Source organism: Drosophila rhopaloa, unplaced genomic scaffold, assembly GCF_018152115.1.
Source record: "Drosophila rhopaloa isolate 14029-0021.01 unplaced genomic scaffold, ASM1815211v1 contig_115, whole genome shotgun sequence".
Classification (NCBI taxonomy): Eukaryota; Metazoa; Arthropoda; class Insecta; order Diptera; family Drosophilidae; genus Drosophila; species Drosophila rhopaloa.
Window position 1 is genome coordinate 5,449,575 of NW_025334990.1, and position 24,834 is coordinate 5,474,408.

Consider the following 24,834-nt stretch of genomic DNA (forward strand, 5'->3'; position numbering starts at 1 on the left):
GCTTTGCTGATGCGTACACCCAACAAAATAGGTTATTTGTTATATAGAACGGTATGGCCAGAGTTTAATACAAACATTTAAAACAATTAAAGCGTTTTTATTTTGTTAATATTTACGCTGAGATTGACATTCTAAGGTAAATTGAGATAACAATAGAAATTGTAAGGTAGTTAAATAGAGAAAATAGGTAGTCATTTAAAAACACGAAATGATACCCTTATAAGAAAAATGTATTTGTCAGTATAAAAAAGTAACAGTTGCTATTTACATAAATTTGTATAGAAAACCAACATAGTTACATGAGCTGGTTTTTTTCAGATTTAAATAAAAATTGCCCGAATTTTCCATTTGTGTTTATTTTTAACAGGCGAATTCATTTCCACAAAGGGTTTGTTTTTAAAATGCCACTTCTAAAAGCATAAAATAAAATGTTTTGTTTTCCTGTTTCTAAAGATAAATATACATATCACGGGCAACAGTACGTATGGGTGATATGCTTTAACGCCAAAACAATTTTTTTAGATTTTTCTTCTTCTCTGCCTAAAGGGATTGTATAAATACGATTGAATATTCTTTTAATATTGTTTTACAACTGTGGTCAGTCCCAAGGTAATATTTTTATTTGTTGAATCATAATGTTTAGCGAGGTTTCTTTTTTTGATGAGACGCAGGTAATTTCTGCTACCATTTCACGAAATGCGAGCACTAATTTTCCTGTGTGCAGTGCTCCGGATCTGACCAAAATGATTGGTTATCAGCAAGTGCACGAATACATGCCATGGCCAAGTTAATCTGCTTTGGCACTCCAAAACAATGTTTATGGCCGTCCCGGAGAGACGGAGGCCGGCATATGCCTCGGGCCAAAGTTGTTCCCAAATTCACTGTAAATATGATATGATGTGACACTGGACTGCCAGCCTCCACAAACCGATTACCCGTGCAGTGAGAAGCAAAGTCACGACCGCAGTCAGTTCGCATTAGATATGCGCATACATTGAGCGGCTTGGATAAAAGTTTTGTTTGCAATGCAAATCTGTTTGCGATGTGTATGGGAGTGCGGCCGACGCTTAGTTAGAGGCACTTGTGTGACTTGTTGGCGTAATTAAATTTATTTGGAGCGGGTGGCAGCCACAGCAGCAAATGCCAGGACAATAACTATTTAACAAACCGTTATGCACACATTTTGATAGCTTTCAATTTGACTCCACTCTGCGGCGACATGGTCGCTCAGCAGGAGGAGGAAGTGCCTGGAGGAAGTGTTTTGCTCAGTGACCATAATGAAATAAACTTGTCACACAGTCGGCACAAGCCATTTGCTCGATGTCCTGTTTCCCGAAACTACATCCGCTGGAGAAGCCCGGGGCTCAAAGTTCGACAGCAGCAGCAGCAGCTGCTGTGCCATTGCCGATCTCATTGGAAATTTAATTACGCATGGGACTTGTTTACAGATCCAAAGTTAAGCCTTGCTGCCAGTCGGACGTGCACATTAACCTTAATTAAGTGACAAACAATCCACGCTGGGCCTCCAAGTCCGTCACGCCATCATTTTATTTACAGACAATTGAATTTTAATAGGATTTAGCCTTTGCAAAAATCCCTCCGCTGACTTAGCACCACGTCCTTCGGCATCCACCTCCTTCTGCGTCGGGTCCTGGCCCTCTGGCCGAGTGTCCATTTGCATAGCTGTTGGCAACGCAACTCTTTGGCCTGCCGGCCATTACTTCGCACTTTTGTGTAATTTAATTCATTTGCAATGCCTTTGCGAATTATGCGGAAGGGAGGTTTACTCGGCCATTTGCCGTTTGGCCTGCCCTGTCCTGCCTCGACACTTTTGTCTCTTTGGCAGCCCAGTATTTGGCCTTAAAGTCCTTCTGCGGCTGTGGGGCCACAGAAACCCCGAAAGCCGCAAGCCACTTTCGTGATCCTTCACCGGAGTCATCTTAACGCATCATTTAAGCCGGCAGGGGCGGTTGATTCCCCCGCAACAGGGTCAGATAACGTTTCGTCTTTGTTGCTCTTAATTAAAGATTAAATGTGCTAAGTTGTCCAGAACTTTGGCAGAAAGTCGTTGCTTTAATATCGGCCATTTGCCCGGTTGAATGTGTTTGGGGAGCGGGGAAGTGGGGCATGTGTGCGAGTGCCTGGCCCATCCATGCATCCATCCATCAATCAATCAATTACGCTTGGAAGTGCGCCAGGATAATAAAACGTGCCTGAAACGAAGTTTGGTCAGCAAAATTTACGATCAACTTGGCAGAAAACCTTATTGCGAATTTATGTATTGAAGAAATTTCCTTTAGAACCGTTTAGTGCAAGTGCATACACACGATTCTCAGAAATGCTCAAATTCAAATGGAAAAAAGACAATTTTGCTTTTGGCTTAAACACTTGAGGGTTTAGTTTTGCCTAACCTCATTTCAAATGTTACAAAACGAACAACCATTTTTCTCTGCTAAATGCAGATATATGAAAGTTTTTTTTTAACCAAAACAAACAAGACTTGTGAGAATTTTTAACTCTAAGCTTATTTTAAGTGAGTACAATACCTGTGCAGTTATGTAAAATATATACGTCACAATATGTACGTAATAAATTAAAATCAGTTTCCAATTATTTTCACAGCTTTGACAGACTAGATTGCAAGATTTGTTAACCTTTCATTTAATTTGCAATATTTACACTAGCTTTCATATTTCTCCGTACATCACCTAAAAAAGCGATACTTTTACTCCGACTTGAAATACATAATTTTGCTAATATTTAGCATGGTGAGTAAAAAATGTTAATAGTAATTCTGATATATTTCTCCTTCATGTATTTTGTCATGTATTTTTTAAAATATGTCCATTTACATGAAGAAAATAACAGTATCTCAACATTTCATTAAAATAATCTGTATGTAATAAGTTCTATTAGATGATAAAGTATCGTTTATTTTAGACTTGTATTTCCGCAACTGTAATTTGTTCCTATTCCTTTGTATCGAAATGCTGAATGCTATTTGACGTAACAGTCCAAGTTTCGATTTCTTTTGTGTGCTGTACGCAGAGATATGTAATCAAGTGTTTGTTCGAGTAGAGCTTATATTTCATGTGATTTCATGCAACCTACATGCATATTAATGCAGCTCGGAACCTGCGAAATTGCAGGCCATTGTTTGATCGCTGTAAATGCCCAACTAAGCTGGCAAAGCAATTATTTACCTAAATGGTTTGCCCACGTCAATGGCAATTGTCTGCGATTTCCATTTGGCTAAAATGTGTTGCATGCAGGCTGTCAGAATGCTGTCAGAGGCATCCGAACAATGAAATCTTGCAAAAAAGAGACGAACTGCTGCCGAGGAGGCCAGTTGGGCGTTGCAACAAAGGCGGGATAAGGCAAACTTTTTAATTGAAAACCAACAAAAATATATGACGTCAAAAGTTGCAAGTGGTTGACACTTCGCACCCGGCCCACCCGGCGTATACGTTATATGCGTAATATTGAAGGTAGCAGGCAGGAAGAGTAAACGAAACGAAATAAATCCTTTGCAGCAGCCGTTGCCAGGCATCCAGTGCTTTAAGCCGAACAAGTACGTACGTATGTGGGCATGTATATAAGAGTCCATTGGTCTTTAATCAGGACCTGAACTACTGCCACATCGTTATGATGGAACTCAAACAGGCGTCGTACTGCAAGGAATATATTTAAATTTAAGATTATAAAAGTTCGCTGGCTGGCCACGTTGCACTTGTGACTGGCGGTCTGCAGTGGGATTGGGGCTGAGATTGGGATTGGGATTGGGATTGCTGTTGACACAATTCCGCATCGAGCCTTCTACCATTGCGTTTTATTTACATCTCTGCAATTTATCGAAGTTGGCGTATGATGCTTGTGCAACGTGGGGCACATTTCTGCTCTGTTTTTTCGCGCGTTTTTTTAAGCCTTGAGCACGCATCCGAACTGTTTTCTCCGCAGAGCTTAACTCAATCAGCTGCAGCTGGTAAACAACCATGGTTAACTATGGGACCACCCACCGCCATCGCGCATTTCACTCCCGGCGATGAGACGTGATTGTTCAGTTGTTTTGCTCGCAATTAAAACAAATTGTCCCCGCTGTGAGCAAAAACATAAACAAACTGCTGGATGCCAGCAATTGCTATTTTTACGAATACTGCTCGCAATTCGATTATCCCACCAGTTGCACGGATTAATCTCTAACCCGGGCATTCTTGTACCCATGATTAAATCGCTCATAAAGGCAACAGCGAGCCATAAAAAATCAATTCCGACTTTGGCCATTCCGCAAAGATTTACGTTTCAATTTCAGTTTCAGCCACAATAAAAAGCAAAGTAACCAATGTCGGCATCCCTGGAATACGTCTGCATGTATGTATATCCTGCAGGACTCGCCCGAGTGTGCGTGTGTGCCAGCGACTCTGTGTGTGACCATAAGCTGGCTTAGCAGATTTGTTGCCAAAATTAGCAGGCTGTAAGGGATCGAAAAAGGGAGCGGACGTCTTCGAGGATGTCTATTTTCGGCAATAGAATTTGTCGTCATTCGAACAGATTTATGCGCCATAAAAGTGCGGCTAGACATGAACATACAAGTCGGCAGCACGGGCAGAAAGGACTCACTTTATGGCGACTAATAAAAGGAAACCCGACCGGCAGTAAACAAAAAAGTAATGCCTGATCAACACACTGAACTCCCTACCCACCTTTAAACTCATCCGAAGTCAGTTTTAACATTTAGTCCTTGCCATAAGGCTCTTACTTAACCGAATGTAAATACTTTATGTTTACACTACACATTTGTCTTTTTATGCCCGTTGTTTCTGTTAATTCAAAGTCAACAGCCCCGAAATAAAACCTAAGCCCTTTGCCCTTTGTTTGCCTTAGGTAATTACAAAGGCAATGTTTACTTATGGGCCCTTCATTAATATGTGAAAAGGTCCACACTGACTGGTTTTAGGCATGCCAAACTCTCTCCCCGCTCCTCAAATTTTAATTGCGGTGCATACATGTTTTATTGCGTGCAAATTGTTGGGGGCTCAGCCCGCGGTCGAGTTGGGCTTAAGCAAGTTGAAGCAGCTAAAAGGATCATGGATATGGCCGCATAGCTGGCTGCCAAGTTGTCGCAGCCGCAGGTGCCGAGGCGCACTCACCGTGCACTTTAATAAAGTTCTTGGATAATGCATAGTCTCCGCCTAAGTATGCCACTGAGATAGCATCCCCCGCCCATTCTCGCACTTTTTGCTAACAACCAAAACCACCCCTACTCCAGCCTACACTCACAGAAAGCTCGTTTAATTATTTAAAACATATTTTTTAAGCGAGTGGATCCATCAATTATAAAAATCATTTTATTCGGTTAATTTAGTATGTTTTCTTTGCGGGTTTTTTCAGATGCTTCGTTTTTTGCCCAATACGTACATATATACGTTTTATTAATTGTTTTCATTCAATTACTCTGGGAAACACGTGGTTCTGGACATTCAAAAAACCCAACAATGCAAAAGCTTTTAAGGCAATCGATATTGCTTAAGAATCATTTTTAAAAACTTAGATTTTTGTTAGTACTTATAGATCTAACAAAATCATAAGAAGTCCATAAAAGTTTATGAGTTGATTTGTCTTTATTTACAGTGAACTACTGAAAAACTAAATTTTTTAAAACATCTTTTAGTTTTTGTCCAATTTCTTACAACAATGTTGTTTTGGTAATGTTGTACAGGCTGTTTAATAAATACAATTTTTCAAAATACATTTTAAATGCCTTTGAAAATGAATAATCTAAGGTGATTTTTGGATAAATGGACGTCAAAGAATTTAGTAATTTTAAAATTAAAAGATGTTGTTTACTAAAAGAAACATATTTGTATGAGCTATTTGAAAGTTTCAGTTATGCTGAGTTACTTAAATATATTCTTGGTCATCCTTATCAAACTAGCTATGCATGTGTATAATAAAAGATTTTGTATTTAAATTTTACCAAATGGCTTAAATGGTCTACGGATGACAAATTCTGAGTGTAGCCTTGAGCTGAGTCGTGGCGTCATCCTTTCGAAGCGCAGCAACCTCTTCCAGCTTCATAATTGCCATGGCAACGCCAACTTCTACAATTCTTGGGTTCTGAGGGCCAAGAGATGAGATCGGGGAACTGGGAGCGTTTTCACTCTGTTGTTTTCAAATTGCTTTTAGCAATCCCTCATACTTTTGTGTTACACTTCAATGGGCCCCGCGCCTCCCACATTTTCCATTCGCCGTGCCATAATTACAGGTGCAGGACGAGATTGCTCGCAATTGCATTGCGTTTTTCAGCGCTCGTAATCAGACAATTTTGAAGTGTTCTGCATTTAAGTTTCGCTTTAATCAGGCCGCTGGCAGGGGCAGGACAAACTTTTCGGTCAAGAGACAAAAGGCGTAGATAACAGCCATGAAAACAGGAAGTTGCCCCAAGCCACAGACCAGTGTTGCCTATTTTAAATGTCTGACAGATTGGGTAAGAAAATACGGAAAAATGGCCAAATTCCTTATACTAAATTATTTTTTTTTTTCGACTTAGGGGGACTTTGGCCATTTATTGTAGTGAAAAAGGGCTTTGTAATTTTAAACTTTCCATTTTTATTTAATTAATAAGTAAACATTTTTTAAAAACATACTCTCACAAATTGAAATCGATTAGATATATACTTTCGGGGATAAATGCTTTATAAGTTCCACCTTTTAGTTAATTTAGCCTTCGGAGTTTTCTTAAAACTTATTTGTTAATACTGGTGTACCAAGTTATAAATTAAACTTTTTAAACCTACCCAACCGAAATCTGCTGATTGAAAATAGGATTTTCAATTTGTTAAATTTTAACTAGCCTAAAAAATTTTAGCACAACAAAAAATGGATGCATAACAATTTTTTATCGTACAAGTTTCGCATAAAACTGAATTTTGTTGTGCATTTCTTCTGTTATTTCAATTATCTTTGAGATAATTAAATACAAATTTAAATAAATCTGTCACCAGTTGTGTTGTCCACTGATTGAGTGCCTTTTATTTTGTGGTCTTGGCAAAAAAAGATTCCCATTAAAAGTTTTTTTTAGTTTTTAACGAAGCTTTTTTTAAAATACCAACCAAATGTTTACCTTATAATTACCATAATAAAGTAAAACTTTGTTTAGGATTAGATATTTTTTTCCCGATTATGATGGCTCACTTTAGTTTTACACTTTTTAGAAAATATCTAATATCGCAAGGTAGGTTTTCATTAAAATAAATTGTTTTAAGAAAGACTTTTGAATTCTTATAAAGGACAAAACTGGATAAGTTCTTCTTAAATTTAAAATGGTCTGTTTTGGTCTGGAGAAAAAAGTGGGCAGCTCTGTTTTAAGTACTAGAATTGAGATAGAGAACCCAAGCACTGAAACCCAGTAGTCTAAAATTCTTGTTGTGAAAAAGCCATAGTTTGTGTAGTTTTGACTTCATTCGGTTATTTTTCTGTTAACTGATTTCCATATTGTTGTTAGTTTCGCGAACTAAGTACCCATGTATTTATATACACACACTTGGGCGTATGGGTTCACTTTTTCAACTTCTGTTTGGTACAAGGAAAAACTTTTAAACATTTTTAGCACTCAATTTCTGAGCTTTTATCGTGCCCAATGCTCGCTGACAAGTCGGCGTTTGAAATAAATTTAATTCGGAAATGTTGCTTCACCTTCAAGGCATTTCTATTTAAATCCATGAAAAATATGCATAAAGTTAATTTCAATTGCAGTTTCAATTTAATTTAATGGTCAACAAACTCCTTATGCGAATGTGGTCAACCAATGGATGGCGCATGAGGATATTTCCCACAAGTAAATCTGGCATTCCCACAAAATAAAATGTATTTTACAGGAAATACATGAATCAAATGGTAAGCTTATGTTATCGGAAATCTTTCTGTTATTTAATTTCGACTGCAATGACAGAGTATTAAAATATTTTCGGAGTTAAGCAAGTATTAAAGACCTCACTTCAAAGGGTATTATCGCGGCAATGAACGGAATTGCACAAGTGCTTTTAGCCTTCGTTTTGAGTGAATCCCCAACAAAAACATGGGGATAATGCGGGACAGAAGGCAGATTATTCAACAATGCCACTGCGAAGCGTCTGTCTAAGAGCTGCAGACTCGAGTGTCAAATGTATTTTAGCATTTTAAATATTTACATTTGGCATATGGCATTTGCAAGTGTAATGCCAGCCCGAGGCTGTCCTGAGATTAGGCCAAGATGATGGCGCTGGCGAGATAGCCACTTGGTCAGGGCCAACTCAGACGGCAGGAAAGGTCCTTAGAATTTATAATTGTAATTTAATTTGCATAAACTTAAGCCGTCTTGCCTTCGGGTAGCACCTAACAAACACATGTCGAATTAAATGATTCATTTTTATGGTCCATTCAGGGTTGCCCAGCTGAAATTTTAAAATAATATGTTTTAATATTTATGGCAAAAGTTTCGTAATAGGCTTTGTTCGGGCTCAAGAAAGGATTTGGCTAAGAATCTTTTCAAATAGCTGAAACAGTCAAAGCGAAGAATGCTCTCAGTAAAATCCTTAGGAAAAGCAAATGACAGTTTTATTAAACTTTCCTCACAATTACTAAAGATTTATTTCGGCAAGCTTAGCCAAAAATTGAAGCCTTGCCTAAATAAACATTTTCATTTCCTAAAAGTTATTATACTTTAAAAGATTACTTCAAAGCAGATTTATTCATATTTTGGTATAGTACAATTTGCTTGCACTGACGGAAAACACGATCTAAATTCGAGAAAAAATGTATTATTATTTATTAAAATTTATTCAAAATAAAATACTAATATTTGCTAATTTTATAAAGTTATAAAGTTTTATAAAATTAATTTTGTATTTCTATTATTAATTCAATGTTATTTTTATATCACAGGCTATTTTTAAAAAAGTATATGTTTATAAATTATTTTGAATAAATTATTATTTTAAATTCAATTTCATTTTTTTTTTCCATGTGTAGCTACAAAAAAATTACGACAGCATATTTACTCTAACAGAGGTAAAGAGTTAATCGTATGCCATAAATTTTAATTAAATGCTTATACAAATTATAAATAGGAATGCATACATAAATATTTTCATACTCGCTTGCTGCTTATTATGATTGTATTTTATTGGTACATTTGTGGAGAAACAAGATAATTGCTTTGGTAAACATTATATTCATTTCAGATCATCTGTCAACTAGGCTTATTGTTTAGCCATAAAGATATAAATATTTTCTGCACAAATTGCACACATTGGGGGAACGCATTTGCATGAACATCCATATTCAGGTTTCAGAGTGGGTCAATTGGCATTTTTCATATGGATGGAAATGAATTGATTCCGTTCGGACTACATCTGAAATAACTTCTCTCCGATGATTTATTTGCTTTATTCCAACGCCAACTGTTGCACGTGATCCAAGGAAACACAATGATAGGAGGACTAACCTCCAGTTAGGGTGAGGTATTGTTATATTATGTTAATGCATGACGTTGTTGAGCATCTCGAAAATGTACAAAAGAAATTAGCAAACTTGTAAAATAAGAAGGAAAGGCAGCAAAGAAAAGCAACGAATTCAACGGCAACTGTTGACAGTTATCCTGGCACAAACACGCATTGTAATGTCTAACAAGCTTCACAGTAGCAGCAATAGCAGCAGCAGCAAACATCTCATGTCACTCAACGGCCTCAGAGTCCTGACAGGTCCTGCGTCCTTGAGTGAGCGAGCGTCTGTGCGCCGGGCTTTTGTCATTTACATATTTACACTTTGTTCCCGGTGCTTAGCACTGAACTTTGACATGTGGTGGCGGTGCCATGCCACACATCCTTGCCCAAGGATTCCCCTCTCGGAAACAGATATCACAAAAATATAGTATAACACTGACTTCTAGAGCTTTTAAAACTATAAAGTAAACTTGTTCTTTATCAGTCAAATCCGAGTGTCTGTTCGGCTATATGATCACCAACTTATCGGGAAATCAAGGTTGACATGCAGACATATTTCGCCCTTCTCGCCTTTTCCCCTGTTAAGTAAATCGCGAAATTGAAAAAAAAATTGAAAAGGCTTGGCTGTTGCTCTGGTTTATAATAAAATAATATAATATTTGTGATACTATAAAATATTAAAAAAATATTTAGATTTGTTCAAGAACTGTATTCAAAAACAAAAAATGTATTTTACATTTTAGGTATTAATGTTTCTGTACAAATTTCCAATTCGAAATTAATGTCACTTGGAATGATGTATTTGTTCAAAGCCAACAGTACGTATGAGTGATAAACTTTAAAGCAACCTTTTTTCCCACAATTTTTTTCAGGTATGCCTTAAATGGATCAAAGAGCACATTATAAGTTGGTGCGTATAGACCTTAACATTTGTATACAAATAGGGTGCTCCCTAAAGTACAAATCAACTCGTTGCTGAATATAAAACAATAAGGAAAATGAAAGATACTTCCATCTGCAAAGTTATATGTTTTCATTCCCCTGCGATTAAAGTGGAAAACGGAGGCGAGACTCTCCAGCTTTGGCACCTGATATTGTTTTGCATTCTGCCCGTGGGCGGAGGCAATGCAATTTCAGGTGGTAAATGCAGGCCAACACTGCCGGCCTACAGGCGATGCCGCCAAAGTGGCGGCGAGGTAAATGCGATTTCCACCAAAAAGGCCAGCATAACGGCACATAACTGATTCACTTTAATGCAATTTGCATGAATCCGGCGGTTAACAGCCCGATAACAGGGCTCTCTCTCTCTGCTCGCCGTGCTGTGTTTATTGCGCACAGCTCATTCATAAAAGCGAAGAGAGCTTTCTCTCGAGAGAGAAAGAGGGAGAGGCAGAGCGGAGATTGAGTTGTTGCAATAAATACAAAGGACTCAGCATCCGCAGCAACAGTGGCGTCGCAGTGTTGGTCGCAGAGTGTCGTGGCGAAGGACCCCGATTCAGTTATCGCGTAGCCGCCGTGTGTGACGGACAGAATTCGACGCCTGGATTTAAAGTATTTCGTGCGCCAAGTGCATTCAATTAACATAAAATGTAATTAGAGACCCTCGATCTCACGCTCTCTTCGCTTCTATTAATTAAGCGCAAACAAATGGAAAGTGAGCAGCGGCGACAAAACTAAAAGCCATTAAAGCGCCTGCGAATAATTCATGGCATTCCATTTTAAACGAGCAGCAAGTGCAATTGGAATTCAATCAAGTTGAACGGAAATTGTCGCAAATTAAAAGTAAATTAAATATTTCCCCGGCCATTCGGACGGCCTTTATTAGAAGTTATGGCCGTCAGCCCACTTTGTTGTTCCATCTATCAATGTGTGTGACAGTCACGTGTGTGGGTGCGACTGTGTGTGTGCGGGATTGCCGCTGGCATGGCGCTAATTTCTCACACTTCAAACGTGGCCGGGACTGGCAATGAATTTCCGCTCCAGCCTCCTGCGGATGCTTCCGTTTTGTTTTGCTTTTTGTTTTCCCAGCGACTGTTTTCCCAGCTCCCACCCTGATTTCCCGGTGGCGCCCCTTCACCTGCTCGAGTGTTGTTGTTTGGTTAGCTAAGCCTAGCTTCTTTGCCTCCTCGTGTGCCATAAATTAAACAGATTGACGGTGCATTTACCCTGGCCATTGAGTAAACACTCGGACAAGGGAATGGGCACCCATCGGGATCCCCACTCCATTCCTCCTGCGAGCCTTTATGATTAGTTAATGGGATTCAATTTCATTTGAAATTGGCCGCCACAGAACGTGGCAATCGCAGCTGCCGCAGCTTCCTTTCGCTGATTACATAAGGCACGTTCTGGGGGAAACACTTGTTGGGTTTTGCCACCCAAGCAACCCAACCATCCCAACCCAACCAGACACGTAGCCTCGCCAGAAAGGAGTTGCGGGGGGGACGGGGAAAGTGAATCACAGTTGTGCCATTAGGAGCTCGGCGAAATAAATTCAATATAAGCGAGGCCTAATGGCAGTAGCTGAGTTTCCATTTACATTCAGCCTCCATAAATTGGCATGGCTGCGAAAATCGTTGCCCACTTAAGAGGGCCCACATTTAGCAGGCGCAACATCAGCATTGTAAATGCAGCATTTCACTCTCGAGTGGCGAGATGAAAGAGTACAAGTGTGCATTCTAAAAATAACAAACAACTCGACTGAGATAAAAACAGCAACTGCGACTTGGGTTTAAAGTGCCAACGTAAACACAGCCGGAGAAGGAGCGTAAACAAACATCGGTGCAAACTGAAACGGCGAACAAACAGTGGTGAAGGTTGTCCTGTCGGATCCTTGCGATTCTGTTGGTGTGTGTGCGTGTGCCTGTGTTTGTGTGTGTTTGGGCCAAAAGCAAGTGCCAGAAGTAAACACAAAAAAATGTGCAAGTAATGTGCAGCAAGTAAAGTGCAATGCCATCCGTGAAATCCGCCGAAAGTGAGATTCTTCTTGGGATTATTAGGAGCGACAGCATGACGAACGGCATTTCCTTGAGGTCCTGCCTTCTGCTGGCCACCATCCTGGGATTACTCTGCAGGACGAAGGGTGAGTCTGGGTTTTAAGTCGCTCCATCTTCGGCTTAAGCAACTCCATGCCGCTGATTGCTTTGCTTAAATTATGGTGCGGCAGACGGGATAAAAAGGGAGAATTCATTTTACAGCCTTATTAAATGTGTATTACATAAATTACTGCAAGCGTTTCACTCTGAATTTTTATGAGCGTTTTACGCTTTCACATTTCACATTTTCCATTTCCCAGTCGCCTTTTGCCGCTCGCCGCTTTTATGTCATAATGAGTGCAGCCTTTTGATTTAATGACAACTGTTTGCCATAAAACAACATCCATATGCACACACAATGCGAGTCTGCTTGCTTTTATGTGGCCTGTGATTTATTTCACTTCTTATTTTTATGATAATTTATCAAATATGCATAATAAAATGCCAGCAACGCAACCATTTACGGCCTCTGGAAATTTTGCTGAAATTTCATATGAAAGGTGGCAACAGCTTGCCGATCAGATTCTTTACTTACAGTAGGGTGGACTTTGTCAGATACAAATTATAAAGGCCTTGATTTAAGAAATATGTTTAAAAGGTTTAAATTAAATTTCCCTTGGTCGCGCGTTTGGCAATGTCTTTCCTTCTTAAAAATTAAACTTTAAAAGAGTTTATATTTTTGAATTACGTATTAGGAATGTATTATTTGCGGACATAAAATATTAAAAAATGTAAGCCTCCTTCTAGATCATTATCCTTGCATTATATTTTAACAGATAGAACTGCAAAAAGAATTACCACTAACTTTTTCTGACTTAATCATAAAAATAATCGCTTAAGTGCAAAAAAAAACATAAACCCAAAATTCTTTTAAATTTTGAAGCATTTACAATTGAGGGAATTATCTCCCTTTATAAGATACACATAGATGGCTGTTTTTGATAAAATTTTAGAACATATTTTGATTTATAATATCATGATGAAGTTTTAAATCTGTATATGGAGTTGAAGCTGAATAAATTTAAACTCAGGGTCGAGGGATTTCACAGGCACAGCGATGCCCAAATCTACCTCCTTTGTCTTTTACGATCTTTCCTGGAAATAATAAAACATGTTTCATCCAACTTCCTCCAATTAAGTATTTTACCATTTTTGTAAATATTAAACCGTGAAAGAAACTTTGTGATTTGATACGAAGTAAAGTAAAAAGCTCAAGGTATCAAAAATAAATCGATTTTCAGTATAGAGTCCGAGAAAAAATCAAATTACATTTGAATTCGAAATAGAATAAAACTGCATGAAAAGGTTGTTTATTTTCTCAGTTTTATCAGAGACGAAGACTGACGAAAAGGAAAAGTGTAAAGCTGTATAATGTGCCATGTGCGCCAAAACCTTGCCTAAGTGTATATGTGTATACCGTGTGGATTTAAAAAGAAATGTTGAAAAGTGCAAAGGCGTTGAGCTTCTATAGTATACCAACATACTCGAATAAATATTAAAATCATATCGATTTTACATCATTCCTGATACAAGATATAAAATATGTAAATACTAATATGACCTGACCAGTTAAATTTAATATTAGCCTGCTGTTTTATATGCAGTGTTTAAAGCAATACACATTTTTTGGAAATTTGTAGGAAGAAATTCAAATAGTTAAAAACCCATATGATGTCGAAAGTCTTTACGTTAATAGCAAATAAACAGCTAACTACTGCTATTAAACATATAAGAAGTTTACGTGCTCTAAAATGATTCATTACCAGATTCATTATCAGTGTATAAATTGAATTTGTACTGCAAGCTTTCTACCAAAATTCCTAGCAGTGAATTCCGAAGTTAACACTTTTGCATATAAACGCTTTAGTTTAGTCCAGCGACTATCAGATTCCCGTTAATATGTTGACCAACTTCCAAATAAATATGCACTTAGTAGATTGCGCCCTGCAATTGTATTAGCCAGCAACCAATAAAGATGAGTGCGAAGTACTGTACCGACTAACAATATAACCACTCCTCCTTCATATACACAAACAAATCCAATAATGACCAATAATGTATCTGCAATTCCCCAACCAATGGAATGGCAATTCGAACTATGTTATAGTTACATATATGTTCCTGGGAATTCTTAACTTGTTCGTGCCTAAAGAAGCTATATTTGACTTGCTTACATACTACGGCCTTTGTAATATTTTCAAAGTATATATGTATGTACAGATATGTACACTCTTGATGTAATCATTTTATTTATCTTTTGTACTCACAAGCGATAATCGGACATTTTCAAATATGTATATTATAAAGACATTTTAATAATTTCATCCTGGCTTTGAATTTGTATCCAGAAAGCCTTAGAGGCGCGCACAATTAAACATATTCCAATTCGTTTACATATTGAGTAATCTTCCCTTATCTCCCTTATTTGTCCAAATCAAGGTAAATTTATATTATTTTTATATTATAAAGCTTACTTAAATTCTTCAAATTCGTTAAAAGATATTTGTCAAACGAATTAAATAAATAATTGCCTTTATTATTAAATAGCGGAAATATCAGACTTGAAGTACAATACGTGGCAAAATATGGTTTGAAAACCTTATGCATTAATAAAGTTATATTAGGTCTGCAGGAAAATAGGCGATATTTTATTACTCTGGGTAATGATATCAGTCGTTAATAACATAGTTAAGTCTGTTTTCTATTTTATCTATTTTATTTCTTGTAAAAGGATATCGGGTACCTCTTACTTTCATATTTTCTAATATCAAGGGCAATAAAATTGAATATTATTATATTGCAAAGTCATAAATGTTAGGTACTTATTTATTAGTTCATAATTATTGAATGCTGATTTTTAAACTAACACATTTATAAATTTATAAAAGAGGAACATTTCACAATGGTATAAACACTGACTATTGACTTGTTATTTAATTCTAAAAGTTAAAATATGTAAATAAACCAAAGGGGTGCCTTGATGCGTAAACTTCGTTTTAGGTGTTAGGATACACGTAGTACAGGTCCACCCTTCAGTAAATACACAATCGGATTTTTCCGACTTTGCTCGTATGTGAAAAGTCAAATCAGCATGGGATTATTTTGCATTTGTTCTTTCCCTCTCGCAGCTTTGCCCTTTGAGTATGTAGATGAGCACGAGGACTTCAACTACGACCTGGACACGGCGCAATCCCAGGCCAAGTACGACGCCCGTCTGCTCTCGCAGCAGATGCTCAGCGACGCGGAGTTGCAGCGGCAGAGGGAGAGCAGGGCACAGGATAACGCCCTGGATTCCGACTCAGCAGGAGCTCAAGGGATTGGAGCGGGATCCGACTCGAAAGCCGCGTCCTCGGCCCAGGAGGACCTGGAGCCGCACAGCAGAGCGGCCGCGTGCTCCACCAACGGCCACAAGTACACGCACGGACAGAAGGTAGGAAGACGCCGGGGGCGATATTCAAAATCAGGTTTCCATTCAGTCAAGCACACTGTGCCACATTACAATTTTTTATACCCTTGCAGAGGGTATTATAATTTTGGTCAAAAGTGTGCAACGCAGTGAAGGAGACATCTCCGACCCTATAAAGTATATATATTCTTGATCAGGATCACCTCCTGAGTCGATATAGCCATGTCCGTCTGTCCGTCTGTCTGTCCGTCTGTCTGTCTGTTTCTACGCGAACTAGTCTCTTTCCTTTGCACGCAGTATATATGTCGGAACGGCCGGGATCGGCCGACTATATCCTATAGCTGCCATATAACTGATTGATCGGAAATGCCATAACTTTGGTGTTTTTAAAGTTAGGAAGCTGTGACTTACTATGGGTTTTATATTTGGCCAATCAATCCGACCTACCAAATTTCATAAGGATCGGCCGACTATATCCTATAGCTGCCATATAACTGATTGATCGAAAATGCCATAACTTTGGTGTTTGTAAAGTTAGAAAGTTGGGATTTCCTATGGTTTTTATTTTTGGCCAATTAATCCGACCTACCAAATTCCATATGGATCGGCCGACTATATCCTATAGCTGCCATATAACTGAACGATTGGAAATGCCATAACTTTGGTGTTTTTAAAGTTAGGAAGTTGGGATTTTTTATGAGTATTAAGAATGCATCATATGAATAATTTTGGAGAATATAATTTACAGAGTATTCTGCAAGGGTATATCAACTTCGGCTCCGCCCGAAGTTAGCTTTCCTTTCTTGTTTTGGGTAAATTCAACCAATTTTCTTTTAAACAATCAAAATTGGATTGGCTTTTTTGCAACCTACTTTAAATGTATAAATATTAATATTAAATATGTGGAATTAAGTGAGGAGCTAACGCTTTTTACCCTAATAACGTTAAACAATTTTTGTGGCAAGCGCCTACCGAAATATTACAATTTTTTGCTGAACCTTGTCAAATAAAATTAACAATTACTAAACGTATGGAACTTTTTGATATAGGGCTGTAAATATCGGAGTATTTCTTGAGACCGGGAAATTGACTGTCAATTTTACTATGTATAAGGATACTGCAAAATAAATGTTGAAATAGTCATTAGAAGAACCATCATCTGTTCATCTGTTGATGAACATTCGTAGTAATTGAACAAAGGGCTTGCATAATTGCATAATTGAAATTTGTAGCTCGTTACGGCACATGCTATAATATGAACGCCAGGATGCAGAGCAGACTTCCTGTTCCTTGAACCAAGATGTAGCCTCTGCTCATCCATTCATTATGTCACAAAGCCATCAAAACAGCTGGCAATGTGATTGATTATTTGGTTGTGGGTAAATGTAAATGTACGTATTCGCATGTGTATGCACATAAGCCGCAAAAGCACCTGCTAACCGTCTGCTGACCGAGTCCGGAACTCGGAGGAGAAGCATTTATATTGTGTGCTATATCCTTTTTCCTTTCTGCCCGGTAACAGGTGCCCCGCCAGGATGCCTGCGAGGTGTGCCTCTGCATGGATGGCGAGATCTTCTGCTGGTGGGAGAAGTGCGGTAAGTTCTCCGTCGGCTTTTGCCGGCATGCATAATATAACGAGAAACTTTTGCCTTTTCCCCGCAGATAAGGCCAATGTAAACAAGAAGAAGGCGGTGTTGGGGAGCAGCCACAACGTTGGACTCGGACTTGGTGTTGGCCAAAGCGACGGAGACGGAGACAGCAATGGCGATGGTGACTATTCAGATCCATATCGCCACGAGAGCACAACGGGAAAGTCAACAAAAGTGCATAAAGCGGCTAGGAAAGTTGGCAAGCGGCATAAGCATCACAAGAATCAAAAGAATTTTAATGACTACGAAGTTTACCACAGCCAGAGGCAGAAGCAGCCGGATTATAAAAAGTCCGCCATAAAGCAGCAGCTCCAGCTCCAGCAAAAACACAAGAGCGACGTTGGTGGCAACTACAATATAATCAAGCAACACAAACACGACCAGCAACAGAAGCAGCAACAGCAGCAGCAGCACAAGTTGCCGCAGCAGCAGCAGCAACAGCAGCAGCAACAGCAGCAGAGTGTGGCAGCTTTGCCTGTTAATCAGGCAGCAAAGGCAACGCATTATCAGCAGCCGGCTTCGACCCCGCCCCCGCAACATGGCCACCATCCACACCAGCCACCGCATTCGTCCAGCAAAATCTTAAATTTTCCCGAAAACTTGCCAGCTTTGCTGTACTACGACTACAAGACCGAGGAGCATGAGCACCATCAGCACCAGCACCACCAGCAACACTTGCTGCATGAAAAACAGCGCTTGCTGCAGCAGCAACAAGAGGCGTTGGCGCGACAGAAGGCGTCTGAATCTGAATCCGAATCCGCAGCAGATGCAGCCGTTGAACTCGGTGCCGAGTTGGCCGTTGATAAAAACTTTGATGAGGCGGAAACCGACAGCGATATTTTGCCAGAGCCTCCAACAAAGCAGCCCAAGGCAGCAGCCTCACAATGGCCACCCGGCAGCAGTAGCACGGCCAAGGCGTTGATGACAACCCGGGCAGTTGCCACTGTGGCATCCACATCCACGTCTGCGACGACGACGAGGACAACGACAACGATTCCGACAACGACAACGAGGACAGCAACAGGAACAAATGAAATGGTGACAAGCACGCAGTCTGGGGCCACAGTTGGAGCCATAAATGTGAGTTGGGAAGCTTGAGAAGGGTCCTTGCCTCGGTCTTTTTACCCTGGCCATAAGTTTGCCAAGTACTACGAAAAAAACACCGAATGTAAGCACTAGGAAAACTAGCACCAGCTAGCTACGGAGTTATCAAAAAAAAAAACACAGTGAAAGATACTTTTAAAAAATTAGTTGTAGAATGGAAAGTTAGCTTTGGAGATTTAATATTATTAAAGTAGGATAACAAGCTCACTATTTTCGGGGATTAAAAAGAAATTATACAAAATAAGTTAAAATTGAAAGATGGTTATGAAAATGAAATATTAATACAAAACAATCATTAATGATGAAAGATAACTCTAAAAACTATATATAAGTCTTAAAGAGAGTTATTTTTCTGGCCCTTTCATTTTAAAAAATTATTTTTTAGCATGCTTATGACGGATGTAATGTATTTGGGTACGGGGATAGAAGTGATTAGATGAATATCTAGCTCTCAAAGAAAACCCTGTGGCGTATGTCCCAATTTCGGTTAATGCGGTCTGTCAGTAATTTTTCTATGCTGTCTGTCAGGGTATTTTGAGATTCGTTCTCCGAAACTGGTCTTCCTAGCCCCCTATTTTGTATGCTTTTAGCAAGCGACCTCAAGAGCCTGGACGAAGCTTACCCAATTAGGCTCTGGGCCACTGCCACTTCATTGGCTGCCTTGGTGAGGCGCTTGAACTTTACGCTTTCGGTGTGTCCAGTGAGCCTGAAATGCTTCCCGTAATGGGGTTTTTCATGCTCGAGCTGGTTTATTATTTACTATGCAGTCAAGTCGAATTAACAGTCTGTGTTTTATTTTGCGCTTCACCCCGGACAGATGCAACATGATCGCAGTGGACCTGACGACGCGCAGCCTGACGACGCCTTTCATCGATGGCTGACATCCACCGAGCTGAATGCTGCCAACACAAACGCGCTCGACGATAACTTGGAGCAGGAAACGCCGGCATCGACAATAATCGATGATGTTGGCACGACGGCCAACAAGAGTGACAGGAGCAGCAGCGGCATCAGCAGCATCAGCAACGGGAAAGACAATGGCAACGATGCCGTCTTCTTTCGCAGCTCGTACAACGATTACAGCAGTGAATTCAATGGGAGCGTTGTCAATATTGACATTACACTAACTGCAGTTGATGTGCATCCCCGTCGCCAAACGGATTTAATTGCAAATGGCAACAGAACGTCAGGCGTTAACGACAATGGCAACAGCAACAGCAACAGCAATGGCAACGATGGAACAGCAGGGACAACAATGGACCCACAGGCAGCCAGCAGCATCAGGAGCATCAGCAGCAGCAACCAGGATCAACCTCAGCAGAGTCCTGTTGTTCCGCCATACACGCTGACAACGATTATAACTACAACGCCGCTGGCACCAGGGCGTATGTGCAATGTTTTGGGTAAGCAAGCAAGCCAGCGAAGGTCCAAAGAGAATGTTGCTACACAGAGAAATAAATGGCCTCGGGTATTTGTGGTCAAACCGCTATTAGTTTAAATTGCTTTGGCATGTGTCATATCAAAATAAATGTTTAAATCATTCTAACTACGTTGACAATTTTAATAGAAGCAATAAAAATTTTGGAGCAAATATTAAATAAATCTAACTGAGTCTCTTAATAGTGAAAAGCTTTTTCTTTATTGAGATTTAATAAATAAACACTGTATTATACACACAGAAAACTACACACAAAATATTTTAAAATGTAAAGTAAAATGCTTTAAACTAATTTACCTTTACATATTTTTTAATGTTTTACCCTGTTGTTAGCAGCTAAAACTTAGAATCAGAGCTCAGTTTTTCTGTGTGTATATTTAATCAAATGTCTTATGAAAGAAGTTAAAAAATGACACCAAAACAGAAAAATTTGTTTCTCTGTGTAACGAAAGCAACGCACACTCGTCCCCTGTATTTTATTACTGCTCGTCACAATTGCTCACTTCCTAATCCCATTTAAACTGCAAATCGAACTTGGTGCCCTCGTTGTTGTTGCAGGCAAGCTGTATAAAATTGGCGACGTTCTGCCACAGGATACGGGCAACTGTCTGCAGTGCATCTGCACGGATGCCGTGACACCCGACGAGATGCCGAGCGTCACCTGCAGTCCGCACAATTGCCCGCCGCTGGTTCTGCCGGATCTGTTCGATGCGACTGGTTACTGAGGTTACGGGTTTGTGCTGTAAGTGGGCGGAGGGGGGCGGTGGTGCCGGGTGCCAGGTGCCACGCCCCTGCGGCGCGTTTGGGCAGGCGGTGTGGGAGTTTTTGAATAGATCAAATCTCGATTTAAATTTTGAAACCAAAACCACAACTGCAGCAAGCCATTGGAATCGAATCGAATGCAACTCACTCTCATATTCCATGCCAAGGTCTCAACAAACTCAATATAAATTGTATGGATTTCAGTGTAAAGCCCTCCCTATCACGAGTGCCCCGAGCACTCTCTAAAAACAATACCTATCAGCAAATCTATATTATATTCGTGTAAAACTATATATATATATATTGATCTAAACCGACCAGAAAAAAAGAGAAGAAGGACGGATATCGCAGATGAGGCACAGTCTAGATTGTAAGCTGAATGTTTATGCATTTTATATGAATCTGAAGTCATCTCTCTCCACAATGTAGTTGATCGAAGCCCAACAAGAAACCATTAAATGTATACAGCAGTAGAAATCGTAATGAATTTATAGATGTACCACAACCAAAACATATATATATATATATATATCAACATTTACATATATCTATATCTATACCTCTATCTATCTATACCAATGTGTGTGTATTGAGTTCAGTTGGATACGTTTAAAGATTATTTCCCGACTGAGACAAAAGCGCGCAGAGTTTTCAATACATTTAAAAAAAGGAGAAAAGCAAATCGAAAAAAACTTTTACAAATATAGGCAACTAAATCTATAACGAAAAAAACTGAACAATGACAAATAATGAACAAACGTGTGTAATATTTTAATTTTGATATTAAAAGCAAACAAAGTATTTCTCATTTGCATGCATGAACTGTTATTGTTTCGCGCTTCTTATAGAAATTTAACTATACGTAATCTACGAAACGAAAAATGATGTAGTGTGTATGGAAGTTGTTTTAACAAAGCTGAACTTGGCAAAGAAAGACACCATATCGAGTAGTTATAACAATTTTAAGACATAACCCCTAATTGTATTTAAATATATACTTAAAAACTCTCGTATAGATTCAGTGAATTCAAAATTTACAGCGATTTCCGAAAAAAATGTATTTGTTTTGGTTTCTGGTGGCAAAGACAGCATTTATTTCAAAGCAAGTTTAGGCGTGATAGACATTTATTCGGAAGGGGTTAAATTAAGCAAAAACATACTTGAAAAGTAGAAAACAATTTCGATTATAAGGGAAATCAAAATAAATTCGAGCGAGTTTTTTATAAGCGAGGTCGAACAAAACTATAATGTCATATGAAACTATGGAATCAAAATGCAAAATATACGTACACACATATATACCGAGCGTACACACATGCAAACAAACATAAATATTTATTATTGATGTTCCACAAGAGAAACGCAAACAGAAGAGCATATAATAAATTCAAAGAAAAAATAGAACAAATTCTTCTTGGACGAGCGTATTAAAAATGTATACAAATATGCGTATTTATGTATGTGTAAAATAAATGTAACTACAACTCTCACTAATCTGCAGGCTCACACACAGATACACGAGCATCTCTGTGTTTAAATGGAATTTGTGTTTGAAATCAAATTGAAATCAAATCGACATGAATAAACCGAAGCCCAACTAAGGCATTTCGAAACATTGCAATTGTCTATACTATAATTCGGGGGTAGTTAAGCCTATTGGAAAAAGGTAAGTTTGCCTAACAATTAATATTTAGTTTGCTAAGACTATTGGAGCTCATAAGTGAAGCAACACAATCAGTCAAAACTAATCTCTATGCTTCAAAAAGTAACCCAATTTGTTAAAGTGATAGAATGCCCAGTTAGTTTTGCTTTCCAGAGTCAGATATTGTAAATTCGTTGAGGTGTGTTTAATCATAGGCTTCGTTAGAAATAATCTAAATTTGCAAAATATGAATTCATCTATTTATATACGATGGCTAACACAGAACTTGCCTTCTACCGTTGATAGAATTTACGTTCTCTGTGAAGTTCGAGATGAGTGAACCTTGGTTCGAGAGAGTGAACCAAAAAAACTATCCACTCTCATCCCCGGACTCGAAACCAGAGTCCTCGGCAAGCTCGGCCAGGATCAGGGCATGTATCGCCATTTGCAGGGCCACTTCATCTCCTTGAGCAGGAACAGGTCCTTCGTGGGTTTCCCTGGCTGCACCGGCATAGTAGGGAAAGAATGCACGTGAACGACGGCGACTGCGAAGCGATTGCATTGCCAGCTGGTTGTCACCTCCACCATCCATGGCTGGATGTCTTCACTAAGTGCGGTTAATTTGCGATTGGAGTTGGAAGTTGGCTAAAAACAATCAATGGAGTTTGTGCTTTTTTAGAATTTTGAGTGTGTGCCCTCGGGTTGGCATTCAAAATGTGTTTGAATATTCCTTAACCGATGTGTGACAGGCCACACAAAAGCAATACGAATACGGAAATTGCCAACGGCAGATTGGCTGTTTAATAATGTTAAATAAAGCGCATCGTGATGGCCCACTGCCTCTGTTGGCATAGAGGGCTTATTTGTTTTTCGACGGGGTATGTCTCTGTGTGTGTATGTATGTGTGTGTGTGTGTGTGTGTAGCGCAATCATCGGAGTGACAGCCAACCGCAGGGTACTTTCCAGCTGTGTATGTGTAACCGGAAGCGGAAGTCGCGTCTCGCCCCGTTCCTATCCCCCTTCCCTGGCATTACGTATCCGCCCCGTTGCCTGACCGCATAAAGCCATTTGGCCATTTCGGGAACAAGCCCTAACCCACAGCCCACGCTGTGAGGACAAAGTAGTCGGCCGCACAATACTTTGCTGTCAATTTGTGATAACGGCAGCTTTATTTGAAAATATGTGCGACTTTATTTGCCGGCTGCGCCGAGCCGATTTTTGCGGCCAAACTGGCTGACAGCTGCTAGATGGTTTGTTGGTTGGCCACCAGTGGGTGGCAATGGGTTGGATTGTGGGTGGTAAGCCGAGGGCACGTGTGAAATTGAATATTTACAAGGGCCCTTTCAGGTGGAAATCGCTCTCAGTTAGAGGCACTGAATAGTTCGGCTTAAAGCGATTTGCGGAAACCCAGGACGACGCAAGGAAACCAACAAAGGGTTCGGGAGTGGCGGATTCATTTCACATTTCAGCCTTAACCAACCCCGAGTTCATTTTCTGCAATATTATTTTTATGGCCAGCAGCACTGCGGACCCCAAGGTCTCAGCTAATTAAATCTACCATATACATATATAGTATGTGTGTGTTTGCATACACATATTTAAATTGGCTCCGCCCGGCCATATCGCTGGCTGAATTCCGGACCCGGGAGTTGAGGAATGGAATGCACATTTTTAATTACGCTGCACATTTGCATTTGAATTGCGCATTTTACAGGCTGATAAGCCGAAATAAAGGCAACAGTTGTGCCACAGCCAACTGTGCTGTGCAGGGCCAAAGCCAAAGATATGTTGGCTTTAACCACGCCCCCATGCATCTGCACATTCGTACGTATTTTTACTGATTTCCAGAATGTGTAATTTTCAAGTTGACAACTTTTGTCCCAAAGCAGTGACCTCGTTACAGCAGCGCAAGCACGGACCCACATAGCCCGGCTATAGTATATAGTATATGCTATTGCATTAGAGCCTGTGCTCCTTCAAAATAGAATCGGCCCGCAGCCATAACCCCACTAAGCCAAGCACAAAGGGATGGGGGAGAGTGGGGGGTAGAAATGGTGGCACTAGGAGAAAGCCTTTCAATGAGATGCAAAAGAGAGAAAGTTGGAGAACAAAAGGCACATGGCGCTTTTAAATTTTACTGCCACGGCTTCGATTCTCTGTTCGCTAATGGAAACATTGCATTTTCCTTTATTCCTTCTAGTCCTTATTCTCCCTTCATCGGAATGATCGGCCGTGCCGCTAATGGCAATTCATTCTCGAAGTTCAAGGATCCATTTCTGCAGCAGTTTAATACAGAGGATTCCGGGAAAAGTTAAATGAGAT

General features: G+C 39.5%; 2 protein-coding genes across 9 annotated transcripts; one reads left to right on the forward strand and one right to left on the reverse strand.

Moving 5' to 3' along the window:
• Positions 1–10,941: 10,941 nt before the first annotated feature.
• On the forward strand, positions 10,942–22,491 carry LOC108044298 (G-box-binding factor). Of its 8 annotated transcripts, none has more exons than XM_017123266.1 (7): positions 10,942–12,558; positions 15,640–15,941; positions 17,440–17,512; positions 17,580–18,646; positions 19,488–20,073; positions 20,667–20,877; positions 20,951–22,491. In XM_017123266.1, exons 1-6 carry the CDS (start codon positions 12,426–12,428, stop codon positions 20,831–20,833), a joined length of 2,328 nt encoding a protein of 775 aa, XP_016978755.1. In that variant the 5' UTR covers positions 10,942–12,425; the 3' UTR covers positions 20,834–20,877; positions 20,951–22,491. The 8 variants fall into 8 exon arrangements, with proteins under 8 accessions (XP_016978755.1, XP_016978756.1, XP_016978757.1 ...); XM_017123267.1 differs by having other exon boundaries at positions 10,942–11,261; positions 11,997–12,558; positions 20,667–22,491; XM_017123268.1 differs by having other exon boundaries at positions 10,942–11,261; positions 12,022–12,558; positions 20,667–22,491.
• Positions 22,492–22,702: 211 nt separating this feature from the next.
• On the reverse strand, positions 22,703–23,220 carry LOC108044299. The gene is made up of 2 exons (XM_017123274.2): positions 22,803–23,220; positions 22,703–22,744 (listed from the first exon to the last, which is right to left on the reverse strand). The coding sequence occupies exon 1, from the start codon at positions 23,102–23,104 to the stop codon at positions 22,883–22,885; it is 222 nt and encodes a 73-aa protein (XP_016978763.1). The 5' UTR covers positions 23,105–23,220; the 3' UTR covers positions 22,703–22,744; positions 22,803–22,882.
• Between the last annotated feature and the right edge of the window lie 1,614 nt (positions 23,221–24,834).